This window comes from Mangifera indica, chromosome 12 (assembly GCF_011075055.1).
Source record: "Mangifera indica cultivar Alphonso chromosome 12, CATAS_Mindica_2.1, whole genome shotgun sequence".
Lineage (NCBI taxonomy): Eukaryota > Viridiplantae > Streptophyta > Magnoliopsida > Sapindales > Anacardiaceae > Mangifera > Mangifera indica.
The window spans coordinates 8,331,184-8,345,242 of record NC_058148.1 but is presented as its reverse complement, the minus strand read 5'-3'; the positions used below and the strand labels follow the sequence as shown (position 1 = coordinate 8,345,242).

Genomic DNA, 14,059 nt, shown 5'->3' with positions numbered 1-14,059 from the left:
TATTTTTTGGACAATTTTAACCTTAATGGAATAATAATTTTCAAATGAACGTATAACTTTAATTCTTCCTTAACTCTAAATCTTCAAAATCATTGAAACAATTTTTTAATTTTAGATATGTCTTTGTTTGATTAAAAAGTTATTAGACAATCTATGGAGAAGTAACCACATTATCCGAATCGAAAAAAAATTTCAGATTTGATATAAGAAAATTTTATACAAATAAAAATTATAATTAAAAAGTTGTATTCAAAAGTCGAGTAGTAACCACATTATCCGAATCGAAAAAAAAAAATTCAGATTTGATATAAGAAAAATTTATACAAATGAAAACTATAATTAAAAAGTTGTATTCAAAAGTCGAGTCTAAATTATAAATAAAATAAACTATTTTTTAAATTAAACTAATTTAAATTATTTCGACATTTTATTAGTTATTTATAGTAAAAACATAACATTTTGAATAATCCACGGAAAGACATTTTGCTAACGGAAAAGTTTTCAACATTGTCATTATGTTTGAAATTGGGAGAAAGTGAAGCAAACAAAAATCTTAATTAAGTTTAAAATTGATGGAAATAGGACAAACAAAAACCCTAATTAAACAACGATGTTGTTTTGTATCAGTGAATTTTGGTTGTGTAGGTCACTTTGGCCTTTTTCATTTTTTATTAATACTTATCAAAAAAAATTATATGTATATTATTTTAAGTACATAATAAGATATATAGATGATATATAATAATGTAATTAAATTATTTTAAATTAAAAATAAAATAATATTCAATGACGTAATAACATGTTATTTGAATACTTAATTATGTATACTCAAAACTATGTGCTATTAGCATTGTTCTTTTGGTATTAAATGACGTTTAAAAGGAATTTTTCTAAATATAATAAAGGTATATTTAGTAATGGATTATATTGAATTATCGATCGGTCTAAAAACAAATATTAATTAAGATTTTTTACAATCAAATTTTATGAAATACATATTGGATTTAAGAAATAATATTTCTTTTTGAAATTTGATTTGTGCCTATTTGATTAACTTTTGAACAATAATTTGTGTTTGAATATATTTCTTTAAATTTATTTGTCTAAAATAAGAAATAAGCTTAAAATTACAATATTAAACCAGGGTTATTTAGAGAACTGGTATTTTGGGGGAATCTCTCAATAAATAGTACGATCCATCTCACACAAAAATTACCCATAGGGAAGGATCCCTAAGCCTTAACCCAACAACATGCTTGGTTCTACTTATAATCCCAAATTGTTGGGTTATTAAATTGTTCACAAGAAAGAAGATATAAGTTTTATTATTTGAAAGTTGTTTAAAATCTTAAATCTTGATTATGTTACATGAATGTCTTGGACCAAGAGACGTGTCAAATAAGTTTTTTTTTTTTCTTTTTTCTAATGATATTGCTCTTATAATTGATTCACCTTGTGTTTGAGTTTAGCATAATGAAAAAATTTGTGGTTTTGACAAATTTGGAGTATAGGCATCGAAAAATGTAGAAAATGTTGACCTAAAAAAATGGTTGGAAGTTGAAGATAGGTTTTGACCGATGTCAATTGATTTCAGACAAAATAGCATGATATAAAAGGGGTAAATGTTGGGTTTATGTATTTATTTTATTAGAGAAATTTTCTTATATCTTGTGTATTAATATTCTAGAAGTGAGTAAAATAACATGTGTTTGTTATGGTTAGGTAAGACAACAGTGGACTATAATAGACAATAATAGATTCAACATAGTAAGTAATTATATAGTTTTTAATTTGTTTCTTCTAGAGAAACTATCTTGATATAGAATTGGCTCTTTGTTATAGTTGTTTTCGTGTAACTTTTTCCCATGAAAGTAATATCCTAATCAAGGAATTGAAGTTGAGTAAAGAACAAATTGAGAATCTTGGCTTTAATTGTATCTTAACCTATTTGCAACCACAAATAACTTGTCCTTGGGTTCTTTAGATTCTTTAAGGAACCCCTTTAGGCATGATTCCCAAATTGTCCTCCCATTCCACTAAGCTAAGGGCCACCATTTCTCTTCAAATGTACTTCCTATTTAATCAATCCAAACTATGACCAACAAAAGTCTTGATATATCTTTACATTTCCTCTCTATGATAATGAGTTATGACTGTATAGTGGAAACTTTCACCTTATAGTTATGCTTCATGGAAGCCAACTTTATCATTATAACCAATTGAGCTCTTCAATCAACCTGATAGTCCTTTGCTCTCCTTTTGAAAAGCCAATACAAAACATTTCCTCAAGAGGAAAAATAGGCATTTTCGGAAGCTACAAATGCAAACAAGTAGTAAGTCGAAACCTTCAAAGTATGATCAAATAGACAACTACAAAGGTATAGTCAGTTACTTCAATGTCATGGCCATCGAAGCCTTAAGAGATTTGTTTGAAGTCTGCTAAGTTCATTATGCCTTCAGGGCAAGGGCATGACCAACTCAAAAGCTTAATAGAACCTTGCAAGCTCAAGACAGGGAGGGAAGACAAACACAAAAACTTGATCTCCTTTAGTACGCTTGTACAAGGTTTCGCTTCATGAAAAACCATCACAATGTAAAATGCTTTTATGCACCCAGGCAAAACACTAACTATTATCTACCACAGTGATGAAAGAATGTTCATCCCCTATCGATTGTCTTGGAAAATCAATAGGATATCTATCCACCACATTGGCTTCCTTCAAATAAAAATCATACTTTGAACACCCTTCTTCCACCGTGGATAGATGAACATTATGCAATGTCAATTTTTACATGCTTAGATAAACAAATAAAGTAAGTTTGCAAGCAACAAATGAATCTTAAAGTTAAGTACTCATCATCCTGTAAAGCGGTGTAGGTAATCATTTGATTGACCAACAAAAGCAAGTTCTCAGGAATATTAGATCACAAAAGACTTAAAAACACTCAAGATGTGAGAAACCAAAACAAGTCATTCTTTCTTTATAGAACAACCATGGCAAAACAAGAATTGATTGTGATTGTTCAAATCAAACTTGTGAGATGTGTTTGTCATCTCGTGTTGCAAGCAGGGTACATCCAAGCAAATTTCATGGAGAAATGAAACATGACTGGTGTGCAACACAAAGCGTATGAGATAATGATTATGACAATTAAAGAGTTTATTAAAATATCTTATAAATCTCCATGTGGCACTCATTCAAGTTGTTTGCCAAACAAGATTTTGAAGTTTAGTCTACATCCTAAAAACTAGTGGTTATTGTTATAGAGTAGAATTATACTCTTAGAACACCATTCAAAGAAACAACTATCTATAAAAGAAACAGTTTGTGCTTCAACCTACAAACAGACATCTCTTGCTTAGATAATGCAATTTACTAATTTACAATCCTTCTTTGGCATTTACTTGCAATTGAAAATAATTTCTTATTTTATCAACTTTCGATCGTGATTTTATCTTCTAAATATAACAAATTAAAAAGTTAATATTTGAATTTAAATGTAACTGATAATGTTATAACCCCTTCCTTGTCTCCTATTAAGAGGAAGGATTATTCAAGGCAAAGTGGGAGAAATGATTGGATAAGTATCATCTTAAATTTGACAAGAAGACTTTCATAAAATTTTCTTCGGTTCATACTTTACCAAAGTATTCTCTCAGAATTGTTAATATTATAACCATGAATATAAATTATTGAACAAGTCGAACCACGTGTCTAACTTTCTTTATAGGTATTTTATATTACCATAATATAAAATAGAACTAATTATCTAATTCTTCCTATATCAGTTGGAGAAGATATATCTCACCAACAAATTCAAAATACAAAAAAAATAATTATATTGAAAGTATAAAAAAAAAAAAAAGATTTTCTTTATTTCCATAACAATTATGTACCAAAATCATAGACTAACTTTGTAATCTTTGAATAATCTTATTTATAGATTCTCTTTTCTTTTGATCTTTGCGTGCATGCCAAGGCAAATAAATTCCTTGCAATTAATCAAAATCTATATAACAAAAATTTACTAAACAATGAAAATCATACCCTTATTATTTTCCTCTAGTATGTATACAAGAAATCATACAATATACCCCAAACAATAATAATAATATAAATAAATTAAAATTAAAAAACCAAACCTATCAAAGCAATTCAAACAAATATGCAAACCAACCCTAACAAGACCATAATACTATCAACTTTCCTAGCATATAAAGAAACAGACCTAGATGCCTTCTTAACATTATCATCATCTTTATGATCACCATCTTCAGGATTATTGAAATTGGAAGGCACAACTATATCAGGAGCTGAATCATCGTTATTATAATCCGGACTATTGGGAGCCGGCGCTTGTTCCGAGGGACTTTTCAAACTATCCGGCAACCCTTTTCCATGACTGACATACATCTTAAAACGTTGCCCATTGTTGCATTGATCCCCATCATAATCGCTCGAGAAGAAATAAGTAGTTCCTTCTTTCAGTAGAGGTACCGCTATCGTCACGGCAATTGTTGCCGTGTTCGAGGGGTCGGCCGCTGACCATATTTTGGTGTCACTGTCTAGGGCGTCGTCATAGTCACAAAGGTTGTATGTGGTGAAATTGTATGTTTGCACAACTGAATGGTTTGTATCAGTGTTGAAAACTGCATTAACATAAACAGCAGAATCCCAGTTGGAATTGTGATGAAATTTCACATGGGGGGCAGCTAGGATTAAAGAAAATCTGAACAGTTGGGTGGTGAGGTAACTAATACTTTGCTGACAAACCAATGATAAGTTGCCACTTAATCATGCTGTAAAGAATGCAGCAGATGGTCCTTTTATGGCAGTGCACATGGAAGACAAACAAACAAACATCTCTTACAAAGAAATGCATCAATTTTTTTTTAAATTTTTTGTAATGGCAATTTTTTTACAAACTAACAATAATCTGGGTTTAATATTATCTAGTAGTCTCAGTGATAAAATTTTAAATTGATAAAGATATGGTAGCAATTTGATATTTATTTTACGTGTTAATGCTATTTTTGTATTTAGGAAAACTTAACAAATTCATTAACAGATGTGAATGATGGTGGAAAATAGTTTTTTACAACATAAAGGGTGAGAACATCATCTCAACAAACCTTGGGTGGAACATAGTTATTTGGCCTTTTTTGTACACTAGTAAGAAATAGTGACGGTTCACGTTTCTTCAATTCCATGGTAACGTGGGGAAAGGCATAAATGCAATGCTGGAACGAAAGTTCTCCTATCTAAAAAGACGACAAAGCATATTCTTATCTTCTCTACTTTCATCACACAATCGACTGAACCAAATTAATTACTGTCTAATAACAGAAAACTCAAGAGATCGACCAGAGTTTAAGGCTGTTGAAGAGATTCAAGATGGAAGTAAAAGAGTTCACAAAAATTCAGATGATCGGATCAAACAAGTAGAAAGATCTCGGAGTGAGTAGTTGAATTTTCAGAAACAATCAATATCCGAAAAGATGAAAGATCTGTCATCATGACCAAATATATGAATGGAATAATGAAAACTTACTGAGGAAATCTCCCAAACTGAAGTTCTTGGCATCAGCCCATTTCTGATAATTAACATTAGCCTTTTCAGTGTTGTCGTACCAGCCCAAGGAGTCACCGACGGTGTAGTTCTTGTAAGCTTGAGCAGATCCTGAAAGGGAAATAATTAGAAGAGGAGAGATTAAGAGGAAGATTAATGGTGGTAGGCTTCTGTGTTCCATTGTTTCTTCTTGGGGTTTGTGGAGTAGATGACGGAGAAGAGAAAGAAGTACTGGGGGGTTGAAGACCAATTAAACTCTGTGGTGAATCTTGTTGGGAAGCCTCAATTATATACCATGTACTATGCAGCCCATCATGGCTTCCCTGTTCTGTCGGTCTCAAACAAAGTAATGACACTCTATTATTGTGCGGGCAAAAAGGGTTATTTTCTATTTAAGGTTTAATTTAATTTTAAAAATATATATTATAATAATTTAAAATTTTAAATATTTATCTATAAATTAAGTTTTATTAAAAGTTTTAATTATAAATGAAAATAAAATTATTGTTTTATTTTTAATTAAAAAATACATAATTTATATTATTTTTCTCCCTATATTTTTAAAAGTGATATTTCAACCTAGCTTCTCAACTTAAAAAAAAGTGATATTTCATCCTACAAACCCTTAGGTTTTTTTTCTCTTTAATGATAGAGATGGTAACGATGACAACGACAAACATCTTTCTCCTCCCTTCTCTTTTTGCCAACATTGGCAACATCTCACAACGAACAAAGAAGGATCGTCTTGATGAATCAAAGATGAAAGAATTCAACTTCTCCAACACCGGCACAACGAAGTAGCACCAACTTCATTTTCAATCGATTCAGTTGTAGACAAAGACAAATAGCACGACAGAAGCTTCACTTGGAGCTAATTCGACGAAAAATGCGATGAATCTGAGGGAGAAGGGAGGAAAATGTGATGACAGCTTCTTTGTCTTCGATTCGATGCATCGGTACTTCTTCATCCGTTATGGGACGTCATCGACAGTGGTGGAGAGAGAATGGAGGAGAATGGTGGTCGTCATCATCATCATTGTTGTCACTGTCACTAAAGAAAAGAAAACCTAAGGGTTTGTGAAGGTAAAATATCACTTTTCAAAATCTAGTGGAGGAAATAACATAAATTATATTTTTTTTAATATGGAAGGTAAAATGACAGTTTTATTCTTACTTATAATTGAAAATTTTGATAAAAGTTAGTCTATAAATGGATATTTAGGTTTTTAAACTATCATAGATATACTTTTGAGATAAACCTAAAACTTTGGTGGGAAATAGTCCTTTGCCCTTATTATGCTTACAAGATTTTTACTAAATTTTTTATTCACCTGTTTGTTATTGGGTTGGACAAGAGTTTAAGATTATTCTCGAATTTGAATTCAAATTTGAAGTTTGGTTCAAACAAACTCAAAACAAGTTCAATTCAAATGGACTTGAGTTTAAGCTCGAGTCTGAAAATTAAATATTTTTGAACTCAAGTTTTAAAAGTGTTCAGTTCACTAAACTCACAACCCTACAAAAAAACTAATACAAATCGACTAAAACGATATCGTTTTGAACTAATACATATCAAAACAAAGTCATTTTAATCATATTTATTCAATTATAGTATCAAATTAAACTCAAAACTCAATTTAAACTCGAACTTAACTTCTCTCAAATAAGCTGAGTTTGAATATATATTTGAAATAAACTCAAGTTTGGCTCTAATCAAGTCAAACTGAACTCAAACTCAGATCAACTTAAATCCAGTTTTAGTTTGTCTTTGTATTTTAATAAGATTACTTACATGATGATTATAATAAGTTAAGAATATAAAATTCTTAATCATGCCAATTTAACTAAAAAGTTGTTTAGCATGTTAGGGAATTATTGAAATTGCAAGGTTATTTCAATATTTATTTATTTATTTATTCGTTTTTTCATCACTTCTTACAAAAATTTAAAAAAGAAAAGAAAAATTTTCAACCACTTTAAGAAGAGCAAAAGAGTATTGTAAAAAATAAGACAAACCATGTGCAACAAGCAAAAGATAGGTCAATCAAAATACCCCAATATTAAAAGGAAATTTTGAAGAAAAATGAGTTTCTTGTGAAGCCGAACTAATCCACCATCTTCCCATTCAAGAAATTGAATAAAAATGAGTCCTTTAACCATTTTTCTTCATCAATTATTGAAGAGAAGTGATGATTGTGCAGAGAAAGTTGAAATAAATATAAAAAATATCAAAAAATTATGATTTTCTTTTGTTACGGGAGGGTTTATTTTGGTATTATTAAGTTGTTTAAAGTTACAAATATAATTTACACATTCTACATATGGGTGTAAAAAAAATTGTCGAAAACACCTACTAATTTTTTAAAACTCAAAATTTCACCTATAAGTTAATTTCAATTAAAATTTTCAGTTAGATATAAAAGTAAAATCATCATTTTAACAATATTAAAAATATATAAAATTTATGACATTTTTTCTCAGATTTTAAAAACTAATAACTTTATTTCATCTTAAAATTTTCTAATTTTCCTTCAAACCGAGGGTTTTTTTCTTTATGTCTCCGACTATTATTTTCGTTGTCTGTAATCTTTTTTTTCCACCTTAAACTATCACTATTTCTATTTATTATTTTGAGAAAAGTCTGGATTTAATGAATCTAGATAATTCATCAACAAACACATTATCATCCAAATAAATATAATTTTTCAAAATTAAAAATCTTTAAATAATGATAAAATTATTAATTTTTAAAAATATAATAAATTATATATATTTTAATATTATTATTAAAATAACTATTTCATACTTATATTTAACTGATAATTTTAATAAAATTTGTCCCAATTCATCCCCAATTGATTTCACCCTATTTGACACACTTTTTTTTTTTTTTTCTGGCTTGGAATTAGTTTTGATTTCATTGAAAATCGAAACACTCAATGAGTTTGCATTAAAAAAGACGATACAATTGAAACGAAACCGTAAATCTAAAGAAGAAAAGTTGACCAATTTTTGGCTTAACTAGAAGAACATGGCGGTGTCGGTGTCATACCAAATCCCGATGCAATGATAACTGTAGCTGTGCCATTGTATCAATCGTTATAATTGGGACAGATGGCTCAACATCAATTTCCTGCTAATTTTTCACATCAACCCTCGATCAAATGATAACCAACCCTTTATTATATTTTTTATAATTTTATATTATTATCCATTATTAAAATTTTAATACTTTAAAAATTAAAAAAATATCAAAATAATTGTAATTTTATTTAAATTTTATCTTATCAATTTTTTAAAATAAAGATATCATTATTTTTAATTAATATAATAAATAATATAAATATTTAATATTTAAATAAAATAATATAAATACGCTTTAATTACATATGCTGCATCATAATTAAGTGGCATCATTAGTTAAGTTCAAAGATCAAGATTCATCCAAATCATCCATGCGTAACACTACAGTTGCAAAGGAACTCCTATTATACATAAACATCTCTGCACACTTTAGACTCCACTACAATCAAACAGTAATTAGTTGTGTGTGCTTTTTCAATGGTTCATTGGCAATTACGCCAAGAAACTGTGAGCAGTTAAGCAAGTGACCAAAAGAAGCGGTGCGTTACCATGGCAATATAGCACAAAATTTGTTATTCACAACAAGGCGAATAAACCACTGAACAATTCTAACAAAAATGCTTATCACAAAATTATATTTTCAACTTCAGCTCCAGGGCATTCCAAGAGGGAATCACACATCCTGAGAACATCCGAAGAAAATAGAAAGAAGGCATGCTGGAAGAAACAAGATTAATTATTCACCTAAATTTCTCAACAAAACTAATAGTTAATGATGTGCAAGGGTTATTGAAAACACATTTAACTCGCAGATTATTTCATTACCACAAAATCTATCATGGGAAACAGTATTAATAGGAAGTAGAAGGAAATTGCAACAAAAAATATAAATGACACTAAAGGGATAAATAAGAAATCACATTAATTTTCACCCTTCAATGTCGCTGCTTGGAGAAGGTGAAGGTGTGTGTTCCACTTCTTTCCAATGACATTAGAACATATTTAAAACCTAATACAATTTGACATAAGAAACCACTAAACAGAATGAGAATTATTAAATCAATATACTCAGAGATGACGGTTACCTGTCTGCAGGCGAAGCAACAAACTAGTATTGATATCTTTCTTTCCTTCTCTCAATTCTCAGATCATCTCCTCCCTTTCTTGATTCTGTGCTTTGTTTCTTGCTATAGAGAGCTCAGTTGGGGTTTTAAGAATTTTAAACAGTCAGGTAAATATGCACAATCCGCGAAAGATAACAGGTTAATTAACCAAAAGATGGATTATGATTTCATATTTGTACAGTGTCAAATATAGTGGCTTTTAAGTAAAAGTGAAACATAGATTTATAAAATTATAAACACTTAGGATTGATCTCAAAAGATTTTCCAAAAGAAGAGATCAAACCTAAAAAAGAAAATAGAAAATATCCAATTAACGCCAGAAGCAAGCATCAATTATGAATATCAGTCCTTGATTTTCTTGCAGGATCACTAGCAACACTGGACCTCTCAGAAAAACCCACCGATGAGATGCTGCCGCCATTGATTTTACTAGACTCCTCCATGCGCCGAGTTAATTGATATATCTCCATTTTTGCCTTTCTATACCCTTCACTAGTCTTGGATGCATAAAAACATAATTTACGGCAGTCTGCAGTCAATGCTGCAAACCGCAACATTTCTGTAAAATCATTTGGGCTTTGACAGGAGCTGACAGCTAAGTCTTTGCCGTCCTTGGCATCTTTAGTCCACCTCCTTAGAATTAGGTTATCAGGTATACTTAGTAAGTGCTCAGCTTTCATGACAGAAAAAGAATGGCTACACGGCAGTCCAACTGTCTCAAATCCCTTGCAGGAGCATTGTATACGATGATCTTTTCTCCAGTAAGCCACTATCCATCTCATGTGAGCATTTCTGAATTTAGTAAGTGTATACACACGTCTATCTACCTCATTGGCACAACCAGATACAATCAACAAAGTCTCCTCTTGGATCTCATTGCGGACCATGTAGAAAGCATTTCGGGTATAAATCTGCACAGCATGTTTTTCCAAACGTTCAAGGTGGGTACTTAGGACTGGAATAGAGCTCGACTCAAAGTCATCTTTTGCTTCATTGTAGCGTATCCATGATACCGCCTTATCAATTTGGCGGACAAATTCAAACATCTTCAGCCGAGAATGGAAAAAACAGTTCAGGTATGAGTTCATACTCTGACAAAGTTGGCTGCAATGCATCCCAGCAAAGAACTTCCCTCGTAAGAAGGATCCTGCCCATAGGTTACGCTTTTTGTACATCTTGTTGACCCAATCATTATCCTGCAAACCAAACTTTGCAACCAATGTCAACCACTGTTGATCAAATTCTTCAGGTTTCATATGGCTGAAAATATAATCTTTAAATGACTCTATAAACTGCTCATCCTGCACATTTTCCCGAGCATCCCTCTCAACATGCCAGCTACAAAACCGATGGGTAGACTCAGGTAGAATTTTCTTGATTGCCTGGCACACAACCTTGTCACAATCAGTTATTATTGACAATGGTTTCTTGTTGTTCATAGCAGACAAGAAGGTCTCCAGTAGCCAAGTATATGTGTCCAAGGCCTCATCCTTTAGCAACCCAAAACCAAACACAGTTGTTCTGCGGTGGTGATTTGTCCCAACCAATATAACAAGTGGCTTTTGGTATGCATTAATCTTGTACGTGGAATCAAATACTAAAACATCCCCAAAACAACTGTAATCAAAACGACCTACAGAGTCTGTCCAAAACAAGTTCCCCAACTTTCTATCCTCGTCCACTGTGTATTTACAAAAAAAACCGGGATCCATGTCAGCTTTGCCAAATAAGTAGGCAATAACAGTTTCCGAGTCCGCATCTGTTATATCAGACTGATGGGTAACATCAATTTTATTTTGTAAATCTTCCCTAACTAATCCAATATTCATACAACTCTCTGATTGATCAATCATATAATCCACTACTTGACCTGATTTAGCACTCATACTGCGAATTGGTTTGGCTTTAGCCATGTCCGTATCTTGGACGCCACAATTAGACCGAAGAACCTGAATATCACATGCAGATGGCAATTCATGAGTGTGTTCTGTAACAAATTCCTTAACAACCCATTTTGATGTTTCACGATGGTAATTAACACGAAAGGATGCACGACAACCGACTCGTGTCAATGCTCTTGGTTCCCGGATTCGGTCACGTTTTTCCAGCCACTTCTTAGGACGTTGACCTTGCTTTGAACAAACCCACCTTCTCAAGATAGTTGCACCATACTTGTTTCGGCGCAAGTCATCTTTCCTAACACTAAAGCCAACAACTTTTGAGTATGTGCAGTAGAATAACTCAGCTTGTTTAAGAGAATCAAACTCCTTGCCAACCATATCAAGTGTGGTCAAGGCCCTCAATTTAATGGGGTCATTGCACTGCACAACTGATGAACCGTCCACAGGGCTAAGAACATCAAAAGAAAGGCCAACATCCAACATTTCAAAATCATGTCCACTGCAAAAAGTTTTGTCCGATTGTTGGCCTGAAAACTCAACCCCAGAGCCATACGAAGTCTGAATAGCAGTACCAAAACCTGATGTCCCCGGATTATTGAGGTCAGCATCCAATTGCACTCCCATACCAGTTTCGTCTGTAGAACTCATCTCATTGCCTACAAAGTTTATCACCACACATGAACTGGGGACCATAAATTTTAAAGTAGCTATCAATATAATAATGAAACAAATGAAATTGCCAAACAAAATTGAATCATGCAAAAAAGTGTCACTGAATCTTAAAGAGAAAAGTTGGTAAATGCTTCAACAACTAACGACTAATTAAAAAATTCAATCGTTCTTAGTTCAAACTGATGCTAGCACAAATTTCAAACCCTAGCAAGTAAATGCGCAAATTCATCAGGGGTGAAAAACAAAATTAAAGCGTAAAAGACAAAAAAAATAATAATAAAGGATTTCAAAGTAGAAAGTACCTGAAGCGCAAATATTCAGGGCTTCAGAGGCGAAGACAAATCCCAACAAGAACGATCAAGCTTGCCAATTGATCAGTTGTAAAGTGCTTGAGAGCCTTCCTTTTTTCTGTATTTTGTTTTTTGCCCTGGCTAATACGACACCGTTTATCACTTCCCTGCTAAATTCCCCCTCCGCAGCGGGAATGCTTTTATTCAAGCGTCCGATAGGCTAGCCTCCTGACTTATTTTGGGTGCAACGATACGCCCTAATTCTTTTTTAAGAATATCAGGTTTTTATGATTAAATTTATGGTAATTAATTAAAATAGTTTTATTTTTGAATTTATAAAATTTTAATATACATTCTAAAAAAATTATGCAGATATAATTATTTAAATAAGATTTTAATAGACATTCGAAAAAGTTTATATAGATTTAATCATTAAAATAAAATTGAATGAATTCTATATAATAAAAGAGATTTTAATAAAAATTGACCCGCATTCAATTAAAATCTTTATGAATGCAGAGATTTTTCAGCTAAAATCACTTTTTGTCAATGATTTTTTCTAAATTGGAATAGGTGTAAAGATTAGTATAAAGTGATTAATACTTTTATTTAAAAAAAAATTTCTGTTTGTTTTAGTGTTTATAATTTATTTTATTTTTTATTGTTTAATTACGTGTAAGTTAAATTTTTAAGAGTTAATGAAATATGGGGTTCGAATGCCACTGAAACTTAAAACATAGTGTACGATCGATAAATGTAATTTTAAAAGAGACATCAAAGGAGAGAGAAATGACACCAATTGTAAAATAGACTTAATTGCATCCAATATACGGGCTTCCTAACACGCATCGAGCCCCAAGTTTCCCAGGCACTAACGACCCCTCTTAGCTGAGGAGTGGTCGAAGGCAATTTAAATGCCAAACCCTTTGGCTAATTTTGGAATAATATTCAAACCTTTTATCACATTTTATACTCAATCAAGTGATATTTCTTCATCTTTTATCTTCTGTGCATAAATTATGTATGTAACAAACGTACTTAGAATGGTAGCTTCATGATGACAGCATCAATGTCTGTGAAGATCTAATGTGCATATATGATGACTATAGTAGAAAGTTTTGTTACCTTAATATTATTCTAACTAAGCTTATAGATGTTTTGGTAAAGCTATCATCACATTAAATGCCCTAGCAAAAAAGTAGTAACAAATTTTATTAGTAAAGATAATTTATGATAAACTGATGCAATATATGATGCATGCTAATTGAATAAAAGAATGTCAAATTTTAATAATCTTTCATATGAAAAATATCAATTACACTATACTTTGTACATTGGACATATCTAAGACAAATATTACTAAAACCCCACCTTACATTCTCCCACCATACGTGACTTATATATTGAACGCAAATCA

At 31.4% G+C, this 14,059-nt stretch overlaps 2 protein-coding genes across 2 annotated transcripts; both read right to left on the bottom strand.

Annotated features, from left to right (window-relative positions):
- Window positions 1-4,025: 4,025 nt before the first annotated feature.
- LOC123192670 (blue copper protein 1b-like) lies at window positions 4,026-5,889 on the bottom strand. Its single transcript, XM_044605305.1, has 2 exons — window positions 5,554-5,889; window positions 4,026-4,651 (listed from the first exon to the last, which is right to left on the bottom strand). Exons 1-2 carry the CDS (start codon window positions 5,750-5,752, stop codon window positions 4,158-4,160), a joined length of 693 nt encoding a protein of 230 aa, XP_044461240.1. The 5' UTR covers window positions 5,753-5,889; the 3' UTR covers window positions 4,026-4,157.
- A 4,029-nt stretch (window positions 5,890-9,918) lies between these two features.
- On the bottom strand, window positions 9,919-12,815 carry LOC123193715 (protein FAR1-RELATED SEQUENCE 5-like). Its single transcript, XM_044606796.1, has 2 exons — window positions 12,655-12,815; window positions 9,919-12,336 (listed from the first exon to the last, which is right to left on the bottom strand). The coding sequence occupies exon 2, from the start codon at window positions 12,326-12,328 to the stop codon at window positions 10,109-10,111; it is 2,220 nt and encodes a 739-aa protein (XP_044462731.1). The 5' UTR covers window positions 12,329-12,336; window positions 12,655-12,815; the 3' UTR covers window positions 9,919-10,108.
- Window positions 12,816-14,059: the final 1,244 nt, after the last annotated feature.

Excerpts from the sequence above, each read along its gene's own strand:
- LOC123192670 (XM_044605305.1), bottom strand. The coding sequence starts at position 5,752 with ATGGAACACAGAAGCCTACCACCATTAATCTTCCTCTTAATCTCTCCT. Across the intron at positions 4,652-5,553 it reads CAGTTTGGGAGATTTCCTCA|TTTTCAACACTGATACAAAC; the intron begins GTAAGTTTTCAT and ends ATGTTAATGCAG.
- LOC123193715 (XM_044606796.1), bottom strand. The coding sequence starts at position 12,328 with ATGAGTTCTACAGACGAAACTGGTATGGGAGTGCAATTGGATGCTGAC.